Here is a 20285-nt window from a genome sequence, read left to right as displayed (position 1 = left end):
GTGTATCAGAAGTATCAGAGAATGAACAGCATAGTATGTGCTATCAAAACTTTGGCAGATTCAAGTGGTAGCTTCTGCACAAGGAAGCAGGTGTGATCTCAAGTGAGTTAGTAGGTAGAGCTAGGTACATCCCTGAAGTCCACTGGGCACTTATTCCCACAGTTTCACAGCATTTCAAGGTCAGTGAATCAGCTTACTTGAAACAGATAAAAACTGAATGAGGAATGTACTGATTTCTACATGTTTGTACATATATATGAGCATGACCAGCATATATCCAGACACTCACAGGCACATGTGCACATATTTATAGGAAAACAAAAAGAGAAATCAAGAGAAAAACAACACATGTTTGGGAAATGGGCAAGAATGGGCTTTCTTTGAAGGAGTTTAAATTTCCCCAGGCTTTAAATCAAAAGAAGACAAAAGAAATGCCAGTACATTAATGGCTTAAACTTGTAGCCTTAAAGGAAAGAACTAAGGAAAAATGGCAGAACCTGGAATTCAACTTTTACTAGTCCTGTGCAGTCCTGAAACACTTGGTACCTTTTTCAATACTGATCATATTAAAACTACTAAACTTTTACAATACGAATATCTGTCTGTACTCATACTTTGGACTCAAATACACTGAAACACTTCCAGAATATCACATAAAAGAATCTCCCAGAGATCCTCTGGTAACCAGGACATCCAGCTCAGAGATTTTTTTTTTTGTTGTTGTTGTTGTAAAATAGTAATTATGGTTAAACTTCACATTGCCTGAATTAGTCTAGGACCGTGGAACAGTCCTGGGAACAGCTACAGAAGTATCAGTCTCAGTCACTCAGCTGGATAACAAGACTCCCCTATCCAAAAGTATCTGAAATTGAAGAGTACAGAAATGAATCTATATGAAACCTCTGCTTTTCACATTTTCCAACAGGCATTTGTGAGTCACACCAGCCCTTTTTAGTTATCACAATGGAATAAGTTCTACAGATTCAGAGAGCATTTGTCTAACTTCATGTCCAGCAGTTCAGTGGAGGGAAATCACTGCAGTTGAATAGCTAAGCCATGTCTCCTCAACCAGAAAAAGCTTCATTCCAGCAAAGATGTGATCTGACTATCAAACATTGTCTTAAAATGTTTGAATTAGTTCTAGATTTGTCTTGTAGGCTACCTCATAGAATTTCACTAGCTATTTCAAAGAAATGTAGAGTCAGGTAGAAAAAGGGTAGAGCAAAGTTTGCTTGTGGTACCTGGTACAGCAGGTAAAGTGAGATATACAGAATAAAAACAAGCAAGGAGAAAGCCTGTTAGCACAGGAGCAGTGGTGGTCTCAGAGTGACAGCACTAGGACCGAATAGTCAAACATCTTCAGCAACACAACATACCAATTGAATTGCTGTTGTTGCCAGTGTACCTCCGCAACTGTCTCCAGAAATACAAATGCGAGTGGGATCTACTCCATACTTTTTAAGAATTGTGTCCTGGAGAAAGTACTTTATCACAAGAACACAATCTTCAAGGGCAGCTGGGAATGGATACTGAGGAGCAAGCCTGTAGCTTCAAGTAAAACCAAACAAAGAAAGAACCATGATTAAATTTATACATACAATGATCTCTCAACTTCACCAACATATATATTAATAAAATTCGTCCTTATTTTGAACTGTTAATTTTTTTGAACCTTTAATTTCATAAATAAACCTGGAATTATCAATAGCTTCTGTTTTAAAGCAAGAAGCAAATTCTAGTTTAAAGGGTTTCAGGTACTGGACCTATTGATGAGTAAGAGAGGGTAGATCTTAATGAGAATGAATCTTTATGAGAGAGACCCTCATAAAGTCTGTAGGATTTACCAGGCCTTCAGTGAAGTCTGCGACTTAAAATCAATTCATGATTATTACGTAAATCCTCAGGAAAATGTAGTCAGAGAATATGGCATCCAGTTAAACATAGGTACCTTCATTTAGGAAATTATTTAAGTTAGAAGTCTATAAAAATGAAGACTTTCATATGACAACCCTGAGAATTTGAATCAATATTAGAATAATATTACTTACTTACTTAATACTTATTTACATAATATTGATATTAAAATATTTCTACATATTTAAGTATATCCTAATATTATGTAAGTATATTAATGGGTTTTATCAAAATGCTATAAGCTAATTAAGACAAAATATGATTCTATCTTTTATTCTGTGTGTGTGTGTGTTCTGATATAGGAGCACACCTCAATTGGACTGTCTTATTATTTTCCTTTATATTTTTAAACCGTTAGAATGTTTCAGTTATTTATATATCAATATAAACAATGTTATTCAGATGGTCCTTGTTTTTAATATTTCAAATCATACCTAAATGTTTTAAAATAGCAGTCTAAATAAAACAAATTTTAAAATATGAATATATATTCCAAGGTAAGTATAGGTACACAAAGAAATATAGATTTATTAAAGTAAACACAACATAATACACCATTTTAAAAGCTTGCAAAGAATGATAATGTGGTAAATTTGTTTGAAACTACAAGAGGAAAGGCAGATCATACTTAAGATTGTAAGTCAATTATTTCTTAAAATACAAGTAGTTATTCTGATTCCTTCAAGGAATGGTTATGAGGTCATCATTCATCCTTCCAGTATGCTTACTCGATTCTATTACATTTGTAGCCAAAACATGTCTTTCATTGTATTCAGATAAGTCCATAATTCTGAAATTTCTGCACTATAGAGTTGTCAGGAAAGATTCACCCTCATGATGAAGGCTTCATAAATATCAAGTATACCCAGTACATATTAAAGTAATAGGTACCTTCCTGTCTTTGGTGTATAGTAGAAAAGTCTGGCCAATGTCATAATATATAAAAACTTTTATTCAGGGAACAAGTAAAATATTTATATGGTACCAACATTGGTCATTCTAATATTACTAAATCCATAAATAATTCTAACCTACATTGTTCTTACTAGTCGTTCAAATAAAACATATTCAAGACTGTCATGGCTATATTTTCTTGATATGAAAAAGAGAATTTAAAGTTAAAATCCAAACAAGTTTCCAGCCTTTTCCTTTTTTTTTTTAAGTTTAGTTGACTTATTTTCTAAACCAAGCCCAGTCTGGAAGGGCTATGATCATAGCATGAAAATTACGTTTTCTTACTCTATTCCCACAACAACAGCATCAAGCTTGTTTGCTGTCCATCGGTTCAGGTAGTCATAGGGAAGCATCTCTGAAATGAGAAAGATAAAAACACAACTGTGCTTGGTGGATTATCCAGCAGTGGAAACACAGGCACATCTAAGAATGGCTATAGAAATGTGAACTGTGATGAAATGATGACAACCTAAGAATTAATCACGTAACACCCATATATTTTTTGTATTCACTATAGTTAGGCAAAATCTGGTTGGTCACAATGGGAGAACCTTGTTGTATTTGCTAGCCTATTTTGGGGGAAACAGAACAATTTCTCCACTTTCAAGGTATTGCTCCATTCAAGAGATGCCATTGGTGTAGATAGGTCCCCATGTATCACACTCTGCTTCTCTCTGGGGTCAATTTTGTGAGAAGGAGGCTTTTGATTAGGCAACATGGATAGAAACTATATCAGGCAATACTGAACTCATGATGACCCATTAGCAGGAACTATGGACATAGTAAAAATGCTTGATTAGCAATAGACATGTTGCTTTCTATGTTCTTTTGTTGAATTCTGTATTTCTCAAGAGAGGAAAAAGTATATGTCTTGGTTCTCTAACTGCTCAATAGCATATTTTCTACAACTGCAGTTAGAAGAATTTGAACTTAACCAGAATTTTTATTTTCATACATTCAGATTTTTATTATTATTGGCATTTTAAGGCTTTGTTAATCCTAATTTTTTACATTTTAACTTTTTGAAATCTTTGATATTATAATATAATTACAAAATTTCTCTTTTACTTTTTTCCTTATGAAGCTTCCCAAATATTTCTCTTCAAATTTGTGGTTCTTTTTCATTAATTGTTGTTACATGCATTATTGTATGTATATACCTATATAGAGTTCTAAATATAACCTGCTTAGTCTGCTTAATGTTGCTTGTATTCAGGATTGACCATCCAATATTGGATAACCAATTGGTGTGCTCTTTGCTTGGGCAGATCATTTCGGCATTCCTTAATTGTCTGTGATTCTTTGTGTAGCATTGAGGCCTGATGGACTATATCCAGTCCACTTACGTGTGTATATTGCCCTTTGCAACTTGATCTAAAGCTAGATGTACTTCTTGCTATACATTTTTTAAAGATTTATTTATTATTGTAAATAAGTACATTGTAGCTTTCTAAAGACCCACCAGAAGAGGGCGTCAGATCCCATCTGATCTCTTTACAGGTAGTTGTGAGCCACCATATGGTTACTGGGATTTGAATTTAGGACTATGGAAGAGCAGTCAGTGCTCTTAACTTCTGAGCTATCATGCCAGCCCACTATAAATTTTTTAAATAAGTGTTTTATATTGCCATGAATATAAACACTTATATAAATACATTCATATTTAAAAATTCATAACAAACTTTGTTTATATTCTAAACAAATAATTTCAATCTTCATTAAAATAAGGAATTAAATCTAACTGTTACATACTCATAAGGAGGTAGATAAAAAGAGGGTCAAAATCTGAGATTAACACCTAAGCAGAAAGCAATGTCAAAATTCCTTTTACTTATAAATGGAAAACAATTCACTTTAAAGCATGAAAACATTTAAAGTCTTCATTATATAAACACAAACATAATGACTATTATTAAGTACTCAAGGAAAAATGAAATCATTGTAGTAAAAACTGTGGTAAGGTCATGAGAAGCAAAAACTCAGTTCGGAATAGCTAGATGCAATTTAAATAATTCTTATGTCAAAAAAACAAACTTACTGCAGCTTCCTAAGGTAAAGGCACCACCATGAATGAAAATCACAGCTGGTCTCTGTTTTTCAGATTTCCTTTTGGGTAAATACAGACGAACAGGGATGTCACTGAAGTCTGTGTCGATCACTGTAATGTTTTCATCTGAAACAGGTTTTGTCAGTTGTACTTTCACTAATATGGACAAAACGTCTTCATATTTCATAAGACCCATGATTTCAAACATTTTGCCCTATGGAAACAAAAATTTAATCATTTTTTAAAGTAACAACAAATATATATACAGATGCAATGTAAAAATGAATAAGTGATATGAAGATTCCTTGTGTGTGTATATCCCTGCCCTGAATTATGGGAATGTCCACAAAGAAGAGGAAGATTATAAAGGCCTGAGGTTGTGGAAGGCTGCTAAAATGCAGTCTTCTAGACCTTATAGGATGCTATACCTGTGACCTCACAACAGCTGTGACTGCCTGACAGAGATCATGCCAGGCAACTTTCCTGAGTAGGAGTGAGTGACTCAGTAGGACCTTTCCATGCTAAGGAGCAATTAGCTAGTGGAGAAACATTCACAAGTCAATTTTCTATGAGGGTGTGACTGTTAATAGATTATTCTGGCACGTGTAGATGACTGTATAACCATGCACATAGTGGCAACTTGAACTGGACTCACCCCATTTTTTGTAGAATATGACATTGAAAGAGGAATGTTGTGTGGTAGGATCTGAAGATTTTGGTTCGGGATATTCAAGGATAGATTTGTTTGTAAAACATTGTACATATATACAAAAATTCTCAAAGAATAAGTAGATACATATTAAAATATCACTAGACAAGCTCAAAAACAAATTAATGCAGAAAATATCTATAGTTATGAAGTCAGAGTTTCAATCTTTATTTCAGAACCAACACTGATTGGATTGTTATGAATTGTTTACATTCAAAGCCAAAGAAAAAGAGCAGTAGAGGCTAACTGTGTAAGTGCTACACAAGACTGGTGCAAAAATGAAGACTGAAGTGTGGACACTATGCCCCTCCTTAGAAGTGGGAACAAAACACCCATGGAAGGAGTTACAGAGACAAAGTTTGGAGCTGAGACAAAAGGATGGACCATCTAGAGACTGCCATATCCAGGGATCCACCCCATAATCGGCATCCAAACGCTGACACCATTGCATACACTAGCAAGATTTTATCGAAAGGACCCAGATGTAGCTGTCTCTTGTGAGACTATGCCGGGGCCTAGCAAACACAGAAGTGGATGCTCACAGTCAGCTAATGGATGGATCACAGGGCCCCCAATGGAGGAGCTAGAGAAAGTAGCCAAGGAGCTAAAGGGATCTGCAACCCTATAGGTGGAACAACATTATGAACTAACCAGTACCCCGGAGCTCTTGACTCTAGCTGCATATGTATCAAAAGATGGCCTAGTCGGCCATCACTGGAAAGAGAGGCCCATTGGACACGCAAACTTTATATGCCCCAGTACAGGGGAACGCCAGGGCCAAAAAGGGGGAGTGGGTGGGTAGGGGAGTGGGGCGTGGGGTGGGTATGGGGGACTTTTGGTATAGCATTGGAAATGTAAATGAGCTAAATACCTAATAAAAAATGGAAAAAAAATAAAAAAATAAAATATAGTGCAATATACAAAATTATATTGCAAGTAATATAGTTATAAATTAAATTATAATAAATGTATGTAAATTAAAAAAAATAAGACTGGTGCCAACAACTTTTCCTTGGGGGCATGACAAGGGTCTCTGAAGCCCCATAATTCCTTTAGGAACTAAGGTCAGTCAATGTTTTCTGGGAGAGGTGGTGCCATTTTCTTCAGTGATAATTTACCCTTCTTCTATGTAGTATCTTCTCCAACACACCAACATGAAACTACTTAAAAGCAAGGTAATCTCTCAAAAAGAAGGTAAAGGAGACTAGTTAAGAGGATTCCGCAGAAGGGGAATCATGAGAGAGAGAAAATCATGATATAAATTTATGAAACTGTCAAATAATTTTTATAATATTGACTTTCTTCTTGATTTTCCATGGACCAAATTATCATTTAGCAATATGCTATTTAGTTTTTGAAAGCTTGTTTACTTTCTGTAGTTCCTATTATTGTTGATATCCTGCTTTGTTAGTTTTTGATCAGATAGGATTCAGTGTTATTTCAATTGTCTTATATTGAGTGAAATTTCCTTTGTGTCCTGATGTATGTTCCATTCTTGGGTCCTTCTAAATTTACCATTTTCTTGGACCTTAATAAAAATATAGCCTAATAACTTTAGAAAATATTATATATTTTATATAAATATTTTAGAAAAGCAAGGTGGAGCTAACCCAAAATACAGGAGATAAGAAATATTACATTTTAGTTTATAAATTAGTTAAATATAAATTTAGAAATCACTACAAAGTATAAATAACTTTGTTTTTTGAAAAGGTAATAATAATAGTTGCATGTAGGTAATAAAATAATAGATTACAAGGGAGTATTTATACAGGCAAAAATAAATTGATTGAAGAGTTGTCAATTCTTGGAACTTTTATTTTAAAAATCTGGAAAACCTACAAAAATAGAAAAATTCCTAAACTGGCATTACTAACAAAAATATAATCATTTAAACAGATTAAATACAAAAAATATGTTGATGTGATAATCAGTAGTCTCGCCAGGAAGAAATAGGTTCACTGTTGAATTCTATTAAACTATTAACACAAATAACCAGTACTTTTTCAAAAAATTGAATAGAAGTAACAAGAAAACCCTCTTTTATCCTAAGGGACAGCATAACAAGCTTCAACACATTCTCCACAAGAGAAATGGAAGCAGCATTTTTATACTATCTCCATAAACACAGCATACATACATAATACATACATACATACATACATACATACATACACATACATACACACACATGCACACAAATACAAATATTAACTACAAAGTGTCATTCTAAAAAGAATAGACCATAATGATTAATAAATATCTTAGAATGGTAAAACATTCATGACTACCAAGGAAATGAAAATTAGACCTATTTGAGATTTTTATCTCCTATAAAGAGAGTATCTAACATCAAGAAAACAAACGACACCAAATGCTGATGAGGATATGGTGGTAAAGGAACACTGGCACTGCTAACATAATTATAATATGAGCAGCCACTGTGGAAAGCGTGGGACTGTGAAAGGCAGCCTGTTTTCTGGTTGAACTAGGTTCAAACACTGGACCCATCAGATTAATCTACAAGGGACAGAAGGTCCATTTGCCATGCTCCCAGAAATAGGCTCCTGACATGAGGACCCAGCTCCATAATTCTGTGGCCATCAGTCATGTAGGCTGTCTAGACTCCACCCCCACAGTTACCTGGCAATAGCCAGATATGCTCCTCCCCAAAGTTACCTGGCAACAACAAGGTACCCCAACCCACTATAAAAGGAGCCGCTTGGACCCTCCTCTCTGTTTCTTGTCTCTTCCTTTTTCTCTTAAGCTCTTGTTCTTACTCTCACCTTTCGCCCACCTTCTGCCTCCCTCTTCTCCCCTCTCTCCACGTGACCATGGCTGCCCTCTACTTCTCTATTCTTCTCCCTCTCTCTGCCTTTCTACAATAAACACCTTGAAACCATGGACCATCTCTTCTCATCAGGATCTGCTGGGTTGGAGCAATGGAGCAGGTTTCCCTCTAACAAGCTGCATCTAACATCCCACCAGGAAGCCTTCCTGTGCTTTAGCCAAGGCTGCTAGCCAACTCAGGCTGAGCTAGCAGCCTGAGTTAGCCAGACTCTCACCAGCCCAGAAAGCACCCAGTGCCTTCCCTACTGCCTGTTTTTCCCTTCTTCCACAGGGCTGACTGAGCTGCCCCTGGTGCCCCCACTTTGTTCTCAGCTCTTCTAAGACAACCAGCAACATCTGGGATGTGTGAGACTGAGAACTCATCTTCTCTGGCCTCCGTAAGGTCCAGAGACCCCAAAGCCAACTCTCCTGTGTTACCCAGAGGTCTGTGGTGTCCGAGAGTTGGAGCCAGGACTGCATCTTCCCCTTTCCCCACCCCTGGTCAGAGTCCAGCGGCCTAACATAGCCATGTGTCCTTCCTGCTGTGGTTCCGGTGGGGTCCCGCAGCTGTCTCCTGTGTCTGCTCACCCAGAGCCCTGGAACACTGATGGGACTCCTGTCATCTTTCCTACCCCCTTTATTTTCCCATGACCAGCACACAGCAGGAAGTCCAGTGAAGGTCCCAACAAACACAACGAGAACTTCCACATCACCTTGATATGTTATTTCTGTGTACACTCAATGGACTATAAAGTCTCATCAAAAAAAAAAAAAAAGTGAACATCTGTGTATACTGATACACTGCTCATAGTGATTAGGTGATAGTACATAAATAGATACTATGAAGCGATACATAAGTAAAGAAAATGTATGTACAATACAATTTAATTTAGATGCAATGGAATATGAAAATAGGAAATTTGTCCCAAGGGAACCTCCATTTTCCTGTTACATCTCCTCCACCTTCATCAGACTCCTGAACCCTACAGGTAAACTTCCCTGCTCCCACCCATTTTCCCTGAGCTCTGAGCAGCGTGCCATCCCAGAAGGACCTCCATTCCCCTGATGCCTCTCCTCCCCCTTCATCAAACTCCTGAACAATACAGTTAAGCTTCCTTCACCCATGCATCTATTCGTTCTCCCTGAGCCCCGTTGTCATTCCAGTGTGTCATTCTACCTCAACCCAACTTCCCCACAGCCTACCCATCTCATAGGAGGTCTATCATAACTAGGATCATGGGAAAGATCCACATGACAATACCCATGCCAGCTGGGACACCCAGAGAGCCCAGCAAATGTGGGATCTATGCCTAAGCCCAATCACCCTTCCAGCCTGTACCTCTACCTGAACCCTTGGCACATCAATGTGCCTACTCCAAAATGACCAAGCCAGCCTGTTTCCCAGGAGGTCTGCCCTAACAAGAGGCAGAACTGCCTACCAGGAGACCTGATTTAACCCAGGTTACATAGCTCTACTTACCTCCAAAGAGGTCTGCTCAGTCAGTCACCCAGGCCAGTTAACACCAGAGATAGCCAGATGCCAAAGGGGAAGCACAAGAACATAAGCAACAGAAGCAATTGTAGTTTGGCATCATCAGAACCCAGTTGTCTTTCCACAGCAATCGTTGTCTACTCAACACATCTGAAAAGCAAGATTCTGACCTAAAATCCCATCTCATGATGATGATAAAGGCCTCTTGGGAGGATATAAATAACTTCCTTAAAGAAATAAAGGGGGAATAAAAGAAATAAAGGAAGACTCAGGCAAACAGGTAGAAGCCCTTAAAGAAATACAGGAAAACACAATCAAACAGGTGAAGGAATTGAACAAACTGGTCCAACAGCCAATATCAAATTAAATAGATACTTGAAGTAATGCCACTAAAATCAGGGACAAGACAAGGTTGCTCAGTCTTTCCCTATCTATTCAATATAGTACTCAAAGTTCTCACTAGAGCAATTAAACAACAAAAAGAGATCACGGGGATCAAGATATTTATTAGAAAGGAAGAAGTCAAGGTATAACTATTTGTGAATGATAAGATAGTATACATAAGTGACCCCAAAAATTTTACCAGAGAACTCCTGCAATTAGTAAACAACTTCGGCCAGTGGCTGGAAAAATTAACTCAAACAAATCAATAGCTTTCCTTTATACAAATGGTAAATACACCGAGGAAATAATTAGAAAAACAACACCTTTCACAATAGCCACAAATAATATAAAATATGATGGTATAACTCTAACCAAGCAGGAGCCAACAAGTAGAAACTAAAAACTAGCTGGTGATCTTCCTGAGATGGGTCCACTTTGTATTAAGCTCAATGATGGATTTGCTCCATTAGGAAAGGCCCAGAAGACATCTCTTTTAGGAAAGATTCCTGCTATTTATATGATTTTCCTTTTATTATACATGATAATCACTAGGTATTAGCCCACTCTTTTGATCAGATCTCTGAAGAACAACAAAGATTCTTGTTTTGATGCATTCTAGACAAACAGGTGATTTCTTAATCCTTAATGAATATCCTATAAGAATCCCTAAGTTACAGTAATTATTTACTCTTTTATAATAACACTGCTATTAAATCTTTTCTGATAGGAAAAACTGCAATGAGAACTCACCAGTCTTTAGTGTCATGATGTAGTTGCTTCTAAGACAGAAAGCAGGCATCTACTACTCAGAGCACATTCTAAAATGTTGTAAAAGCATTAAGCAAAGGTTATAAAAAAGAAACTAATGATTTACTATAGGTCCTAGGACAGAAGATGAAATATTGACTGAGTTTATCTATACAAAACTTCACTAATACCTTGGTCACCAAATGTAGAGTTTTTAACTCTACCATGAACCTGCCGAGCTGATGACAGGTGATAATGTTTAGCCAGATAATTACTTCTAATGCACAGTACAGGTTGTTTCTTAATGGCAAAGCAGACTTAGTCTTAAGTCTTAACGAAGATGAACTCTCTTTCAAGGCTGGAGACGTAATAACGGAGCTGGAGCCCACAGATGATGCCTGGATGCGTGGAGAACTAATGGGAAGAGCTGGAATGTTTCCCAAAAACTACGTTCAGTTTCTACAAGTCAGCTGAAGGTGACGCTTGCCCGTTGCCTGGCACAAGAACTCACTTGAACACTCACTTTGACTATCAGATATTTGCACTATTTTTTTTTGTTTTAACAGAAAGAGAAGTATCTAAGATGTACGTGGTACACTAGAATTTCTGAGGGCAGAGAACTTGTAGGTTTTATCGCTTAGCTTCATTCACAGTGGAAAGGTGTACATAGAACCCGAGAGTGAGGGAGCCGGCAGGGAAGCGCTAGCAGGGATGGCAGGCGATGCAGCTCCCCTGGGAAAGACAGCATCCGGTGCAGGCAGCAAGGGTTGGCTAACAAGCAGGAACTGGAACTCCTGCTCCCCGGCCTTTGCTGCCGAAAAAATCAGCCTCCACAGATGCCCCACCGTACCCTTCGATTCCACCGAAACTGGTTTCTGCCCCTCCCCGACTCTCAGTAGCATCTGTACTCTTACTAAAGAGTACAAAGCTTTCTTCTTACTGATTTGGATTTAATTAACTTAGCAATGAAAAGATAGAAGTGTCTTCTTTCTCCACGCAATAAAGATTGGAGCTCAAGTTCATCCATAATGGGTGAGTTCTTCTTGCACTGGTGCTTAGTATTTTGTTCCATATGCATATGTAAGTATGGATGTGAGTTTGCAAGTGTGTAATTATGACATAGTAGAAAAGCTGGGCCCAACTGGTTTGAATGGATATTTAAGAATGTTTATGTATGAGTATGATATGAATTTATGTGACTTTAATTCATATTTGCTTTTGTAAAAGTTTTTTCTTCTGTGAGTATGATTCTTTTTTTCTGGCTCAATAAAAGTTTATTGCTGCAACTGTAGCCCTAACCTGACAAGCAAGAGGCATCTGGACAAAAGGGAAAAGGTTCTAGCACAGAATCCTTTACTTAATACCGTGCTACTTTATGATGAGGTACTAAATGCCAGAGACTGCAGTTTCTGGCCTCAAAGGGACACAGGCAGATCAGCTAAAGTAGCAAACTGACTTAGACTTAGATTGGTAAACATTTTCTTATTATACAGCAACCCTAACTATCTCCTGAGTCCAAGTCTTACTCCTGCCAACATTCTTCCCCCTCTGCTTCCTCAAGAAGAACTAAGAACTAGAAAGAAGAACAGGACAGTGTTGAGGGGTATATTGGAGAACTTAGAGGGAGGAAAAGGATAGGAAAAATATTGTCTTTGAGCCACTTAGACTTGAGCTTGGCACAAGGAGATAAGAATGGATCAATTTGCATTCTTCTACATAATAACCACCAGTTGTGCCAGCACCATTTGTTGAAAAATGCTGTCCTTTCTGGGAGAGCTCGATGGTTTAGTTCAGTCCTCAGACTCAGGTTAGAAGGCAGATGTGGTGATTTGCATTAGAAATCCCAGCAAATCTTAACTGGAAGGCCAAGGAGCAGCTGGGCTGACCCTGAGTGCACAGCAGACCAGCAGAAGAAACAAGAGAGACTCCCTGGATGATAGATGATCCCTCATACCCTCCAAGTCTTAACCAGGTAGTCTAGGAGAGTCTTGGAAGAGAAACCTTGCCCTGGCAAACTGATAGGAAGGCTCAGCAGAAGAGCTCCATTATCGACTGGATGGTTTTAGCTCCCTTGTCAAAGATCAAGTGACCATAGATGTGTGGGTTCATTTCTGGGTCTTCAATTCTTTTGCATTGATCTACCTGTCTGTCGATGTACCAGTACCATGCAGTTTTTATCACAATTGCTCTGTAGTACAGCTTGAGGTCAGACAAGGTGATTCCACCAGAGGTTCTTTTATTGTTGAAAAATAGTTTTTGCTATCCTAGTTTTTTTGTTGTTGTTGTTATTCTAGATGAATTTACAAATTGTCTTTCTAACTCAGTGAAGAATTGAGTTGGAATTTTGATGAGGATTTCATTGAATCTGTAGATTGCTTTTGGTAGGATAGCCATTTTTACTCTATTAATCCTGCCAATCCATGAGCATGGGAGATCTTTCCATCTTCTGAGATCTTCTTCAATTTCTTTCTCCAGAGACTTGAAGTTCTTATCATACAGATCTTTCACTTCCTTAGTTAGAGTCACACCAAGGTATTTTATATTTTTGTGACTATTGTGAAGGGTGTTGTTTCCCTATTTTTTTCTCAGTCTCTTTATCCTTTGTGTAGAGAAAGGCCATTTATTTGTTTGAGTTCATTTTATATCCAGCTACTGCACTGAAGCTGTTTATCAGGTTTAGGAGTTCTCTGGTGGAATTTTTAGGGTCACTTATAGTTACTATCAGATCATCTACAAATGGTGATATTTTGACTTCTTCTTTTCGAATTTGTATCCCCTTGATCTCCATTTGTTGTCGAATTGCTCTGGATAGGCTTTCAAGTAGTATATTGAACAGATAGGGAGAAAGTAGGTAGCCATGTCTAGTCCCTGATTTTAGTGGGATTGCTTCAAGTTTCTCTCCATTTAGATTGATGCTGGCTACTGGTTTGCTGTATATTGCTTTTATTATGTTTAGGAATGGACCTCGAATTCCTGATCTTTTCAAGACTTTTATCACAAATGGGTGTTGGAATATGTCAAATGCCTTCTCAGCATCTAAGGAGATGATCATGTGGTTTTTTTCCTTGAGTTTGTTTATATAGTGGATTACACTGATAGATTTCTGCATACTAAACCATTTCTGCAAAAGAAGAACTCAGAAGATGTAAAAATCTCCCATGCTCATGGATTGGCAGGATTAATGGAGTCAAAATAGCTATCTTGCCAAAAGCAATCTAAAGAGTCAATGCAATCCCCATCAAAATTCCAACTCAGTTCTTCACAGAGTAAGAAAGGGCAATTTGTAAAATCATCTGGAATAACAAAAAACCTAGGATAGCAAAAACTAATCTCAACAATAAAAGAACCTCTGGTGGAATCACCATGCCTGACTCAAGCTGTACTACAGAGAAATTATGATAAAAAAAAAAAAAAAACAAAAACATGTTTTAGTGGTACAGTGACAGACAGATAGATAAATGGAATAAATTGAAAACCCAGAATGAACCCAGACACATGGCGTATGCCTTTGATCGTAGTATTTGGGAGGCAGAGGGAGGAAGATTTCTGAGTTTGAGGCCAGCCTATTCTACAGAGTGAGTTCCAGAACAGCCAGGGCTATACAGAGAAACACTGTCAAAAACAACAACAACAACAACGAAAAAAAACCTGAAAACAAAAACAACAACAACAAAAAATATGGTCACTTGATTTTTGAAAAAGGAGCTAAAGCTCCAATGGGGGGGGGGGCATTTTCAACAAATGGTGCTGGTTATCATGTAGAAAAATGTGAATTGATCCATTCTTATCTCCTTGTACAAAGCTTAAGTCTAAGTGGATCAAGGAACTCCACATAAAACCAGAGACACTGAAACTTATAGAGGAGAAAGTGGGGAAAAGCCTAGAAGATGTGGCCACAGGGGAAAAATTCCTGAACAAAACAGCAAAGGCTTGTGCTTTAAGATCGAGAATTGACAAATGAGACCTCATAAAATTGCAAAGCTTCTGTAAGGCAAAAGACACTGTCAATAAGACAAAAAGGCCACTAACAGATTGGGAAAGGATCTTTACCAATCCTAAATCCAATAGGGGACTAATACCCAATATATACAAAGAGTGCAAGAAGCTAAACTCCAGAATTCAAATAGCCCCATTAAAAACTGGGCTACAGAGCTAAACAAAGAATCCTAAACTGAGGAATACTGAAGGGCTGAGAGGCACTTGAAAAAATGTTCAACATCCTTAATCATCAGGGAAATGCAAATCCAAACCACCCTGAGATTCCACCTCACACCTGTCAGAATGGCTAAGATCAAAAACTCTGGTGACAGCAGATGCTGGCGAGGATGTGGAGAAAGAGGAACACTCCTCCATTGTTGGTGGGATTGCAAACTTCTACAAACACTCTGGAAATCTGTCTAGTGGTTCCTCAGAAAATTGGACATAGTACTACCAGAAGATCCAGAAATACCTCTCCTGGGCATATACCCAGAAGATGTTCCAACTGGTAATAAGGACACATGCTCTACTCTGTTCATAGCAGCCTTATTTATAATAGCCAGGAGCTGGAAAGAACCCAGATGCCCCTCAACAGAGGAATGGATACAGAAAATGTGGTACATTTACACAATGGATTACTACTCAGCTATTAAAAACAATGAATTTATGAAATTCTTGGGCAAATGGATGTATCTGGAGGATAGCATCCTGAGTGAGGTAACCCACAAAAGAAGTCACTTTATATGCCCTCACTGATTATTGGATATTAGCCCAGAAACTTAGAATACCCAAGATACAATTTGCAAAACACAAGAAAATCAAGAAGAAGGAAGACCAACATGTGGATACTTCATTCCTCCTTAGAACAGGGAACAAAATACCCATTGGAGGAGTTACAAAGACAAAGTTTGGAGCTAAGGCAAAAGGATGGACCATCCAGAGACTACCCCACCCAGGGATCCATCCCATAATCAGCCACCAAATGCAGACACTATTGCACATGCCAGCAAGTTTTTGCTGAAAGGACCCTGATATAGCTGTCTCATGTGAGGCTATGCCAGTGCCTGGCAAATACAGAAGTGGATGCTCACAGTCATCTATAGGATGGAACACAGAGCCCCCAATGTAGGAGCTAGAGAAAGTACCCAAGAGCTGAAGGGGTCTGCAACCCTATATGTGGAACAACAATTTTAACTAACCAGTACCCCCAGAGCTCGTGTCTCTAGCTTCATATGTAGCAGAAGATGGCCTAGTCAGCCATCATTGGGAAGAGAGGCCCCTTGGTCTAGCAAGCTTTATATGCCCCAGTACAGGGGAATGCCAGGGCCAAGAAGTAGCAGTGAGTGGGTAGGGGAGCAGGGTGGGGGGAGGGTATAGGGGACTTTCAGGATAGCATTTGAGATGTAAATGAAGAAAATATCTCAATAAATAAATAAATAAATAAATAAATAAATAAATAAACAAACAAACAAACAAACAAATAAATAAAAGAATACTGTTCTTCCAGGGTACATATGTTCAATTCCCAGCACCCACATAGTGGTTCATAACTATCCTTAACAGTAGTTCCATGGGATCGGTCACTCACTCTTTTGACCTCTTTAGTAACTGGTCCACATTATTTCACACAATTCATACATGTGAAAAATCATGTATATATAGTTAAATACATAAATCTAAAAATATCCTTTTGTAAGTAATTATGATTTATTATAATGCAGTAACAATAATCAAAGACATATCACTTTAATTCCAGGTAGAAGCTTGTCAGTCACTAGGATCATTTAATTTATTAATCTTTTGTTTCTACATATACAGGTAAAACCAAAAGCATAGATATACTACTTGTGACATAATTTTATTTTGCATTTAAAATAGTAAAAATTCAATCTCCATGGTTATGCTTTGCAGAATACATTTCTAGTCAAGAAAATGAGTCTTAGCCATTTTGAATGCTTACAGTACCTGAGCAACTCAGTGAAATTAATGTATTAATTCTTTATAAAATGGCATTTATTTGCTCATTCCCTTTTCCCTATATTGTAGAGTAAACAAAGGTAGACATTAGAAATTGCAGAAAAAATAAACAAGGCCAAGAGTGAGTCAGCAGACTTTGAAATTGCAAAATTGTGTTAGCTAGCTGTTGTGATGCTTAATTTTAAGTGATAATTGGACACAAACTAGAACATAGAAGAAATTATCAATAAGGTATGTCTAAATCAGCTTTCCTGTGGAAGTTTGTGTGTGTGTGTGCATGTGTGTGTTAGCATCTTGAGTACATTAATATATGTAGGAAGAGGTAGCAACAAAGTGGGCAGCACCATTTCCTGGTTTCCAGCCCTGGACTCTGTAAGACTAGAGAAAGCTGAGTACCAAACATGCATACATTACTCTCTGTTCTTGAGTGTAGATTGACTAGCAGTTTCCACAGTCCTGAAATTTTTTTTCTCACAATGAGTTGCTCTTGTCGGGATATAGTGTTATCGAAACAGAAATGTAAATAGGACAGCTGTTCACCATGGGAACTTGTGTATCTCTTCTGTAGCATAATAAGAAGCATCATCCTCACCTACCAAACCTTGCTATGTCTTCTCTGATCATGCATTATATGCTTTTGTCTTCTCCATAAATTTCCCTATTGTTACAATATCCATAAGGCTTCCAGACAGAGATATAGTTTGATAAAATGAAGCATGGTGTGTTGTCTGCAATAAGCCTGAGTTTAAGAACTGCCACAATAAAATCTGAACCCTAGCAGCATGGACCTAAAGATACACAGCAGCAATCACAGAGGTTAAGATGCAGCCTTTGAATTATGTGTCTCTCTGATGTGTCGGGAATCTGTGTCGTCTAACACACTTTCTGTTTCAAAACAAATTGTCCTCTGCTTATAAAGACATAATAAAGATTTCTGGGGTGATATCACAGGTGGAATATTGCAAAGAATAATGAATGTGAAAGCAGACAGGAAAGCCAGCTCTTTCCCTTAAACAAATGCATTTCAGTGATCTAAGAAAATGGAAAAGGAGCTTCCACAATGACAATTTTCTGCTACTAAAAGTATTTTTTTGTTAATTCAGATACACCACTGTGTTAAATTGCAATGATCATCATCACCATCTTCAGTGAGTTGGTTGCTAGCACAGTTAAGAATGAGAGTTGAAACCTCCTTGCAGTTCAAGAAACTAAGGAAAGTGCACAACTCCTGAGAATAGGAACTTGAATTACCCAAAGGAGAAAAATAGCAAATGAAAAAATACACATAGAAATGTGATAATATAATAGACATTATATAATATGACATTAGTTTAGCAGTATATAAGATCTTAGATTTTTGAGAAAAGCATTTAATACATTTAAACTTCTTAAAAATCATTCATGTTGCTTTAGACAACACTAATTTTTTTATTCTATTCTATATATGCTACCCATTGACTTCAGAAATATCATCTTAGGAATCATGAGTACCTCCCTTTGTGTACATTCAATTAAACATATTTAACATTATCTAAACCATTAACATTTTTTGATTATTCAGAATTCCATAAAAGAAAATCAAAGTCTATTTGAAATTACTACTGAAGTATTATGAACTATGAAATATTTTCATAAATAGTTGTAACAAGGCCTCCCTGATCCTCAGGAAAAAAATGGTTTTAAAACCTTGGGTTAAATTCACAAAAAATTAATAAAATATTATATTAAAATATATTACCATAAATGACAACATTTTCACACCAGCATCCAGAAACTGAATTTTCCAGCGTTCTTCAATGTTTTCAGGCATTGGAATATAAATATAATAAGCAAAGAGAATACAGAACAACCCAAAACACAGAATTTTGTATCCCATGGTACGTCTTCCTTTAACCTCTGTGCAATGATGAGTGTCATTCTACACACAGATCATTAAATATTAAGTCAAAGGGCTTTAGTAAAGTCTTTGACCTATAAAAAACCATTTAGCAACACTGACCTTTAGAGGACATATTATAATGATTTTGTAATTGCGTGTCTAGTGAAACTAATATCTAAGTATGAGTCAACACTAGACAACATGATAGCAGCTGACTGCTCTTTCTTAACCATACATCAGCAATGCACAATTAAGTAGGACTCTTGTCAAAGCACAAAATGAGAATGAAATAGTATTTTGCAAATATTGTAAAAATATGTTGTACATATACAGGTTCTCCACAGGTTCAAGGCTGTGGGAGGGAGGGGTTCCCAGCAATAAGGAGAAGTAAACTTAAATCCTACCCCGAATCGAAAAATTATCTTCAATTGGCTCCAATATTGCAAATTAAAGCATAGTTTCTTCCAATGGAGTCTCAATGGTTATATTAATCACACTTAGCAGTAGACCTCATGCTTGGCAGTAGACGGTAAACACAAAATGCGACTGATGGTATTTTTGTAAACTTTTTGTCTGAATACTGTTTTATTTGAGGATACCAGTCTATGGCTGGGTTACTATGATTTGTGAATTTGTGGTATTATGTTCTCTCTCTCTCTCTCTCTCTCTCTCTCTCTCTCTCTCTCCCTCCCCATGGTGTGTGTGTGTGTGTGTGTGTGTGTGTGTGTGTGTGTGTGTGTGTGTGTGTGTGTGTGTGCAAGTGTGTGCATGTCTGTGTACATGTGGATGTGTTTCTTTTTTCTCTTTTGCTGTTGTCATTGTGTTATTCTGGTTGACTGCCTATTTGATGTAATAAAGATGCAATATTGGATGTTATTTAATTAATCTGAAGAGTAGACATAGAAGGCTTAGAAAACTGAAACCTACTGAATCCAATGAGAGTAGGAAGGAAAGGGGAAAGTGAAGCTATTGCCAAAATTTCAGAATTAATTCATTAGATTCTGAAACATTAAGGCAGTGCTCACCAAACCTTCAACTAAAAAACTACTAGTTTTTTTAACTACTTGTATAATATTTGAAAAACTTTGAGTATTAATTAAGAAAATATTTGCTGTACAATTGATTATGGGGAAAATATTGAGCAAACCTTGGCACTTGTTCTTTGGGAAAACTTCCTCTGTCCTTTAGTTCTCATTGTTCTAAGACTTTATATAATTGCTATCACAAAGCAAGGTCCTCATTTAAACTAACTGCCAGGATGTGGGGGATGGGGGAGCTGTCTGCATACTCTTAATTTCTCCATGTATTTTATGCTGTAACCTTTACCAACCGTGTTTGTCTGAACATCAGAATATCTGAAGGAAAGGTCAATCTC

General features: G+C 37.2%; 1 protein-coding gene across 1 annotated transcript in view; it reads right to left on the bottom strand.

Moving 5' to 3' along the window:
- Aadacl2fm2 (AADACL2 family member 2) overlaps positions 1 to 18940 on the bottom strand; it is a 22612-nt gene extending 3672 nt beyond the window's left edge. The window contains exons 1-4 of the mRNA NM_001101531.1: positions 18770 to 18940; positions 4907 to 5129; positions 3154 to 3223; positions 1377 to 1548 (exon numbers count right to left, since the gene is read on the bottom strand). Of these exons, the coding sequence (NP_001095001.1) occupies positions 1377 to 1548; positions 3154 to 3223; positions 4907 to 5129; positions 18770 to 18907 (603 nt within the window). The 5' untranslated portion in view covers positions 18908 to 18940. The remainder of the gene's footprint in view (positions 1 to 1376; positions 1549 to 3153; positions 3224 to 4906; positions 5130 to 18769) is intronic.
- Between the last annotated feature and the right edge of the window lie 1345 nt (positions 18941 to 20285).

Source organism: Mus musculus, chromosome 3, assembly GCF_000001635.26.
Source record: "Mus musculus strain C57BL/6J chromosome 3, GRCm38.p6 C57BL/6J".
In the NCBI taxonomy this organism is placed as follows: Eukaryota; Metazoa; Chordata; class Mammalia; order Rodentia; family Muridae; genus Mus; species Mus musculus.
This window is presented reverse-complemented; position numbering and strand designations above follow the sequence as displayed.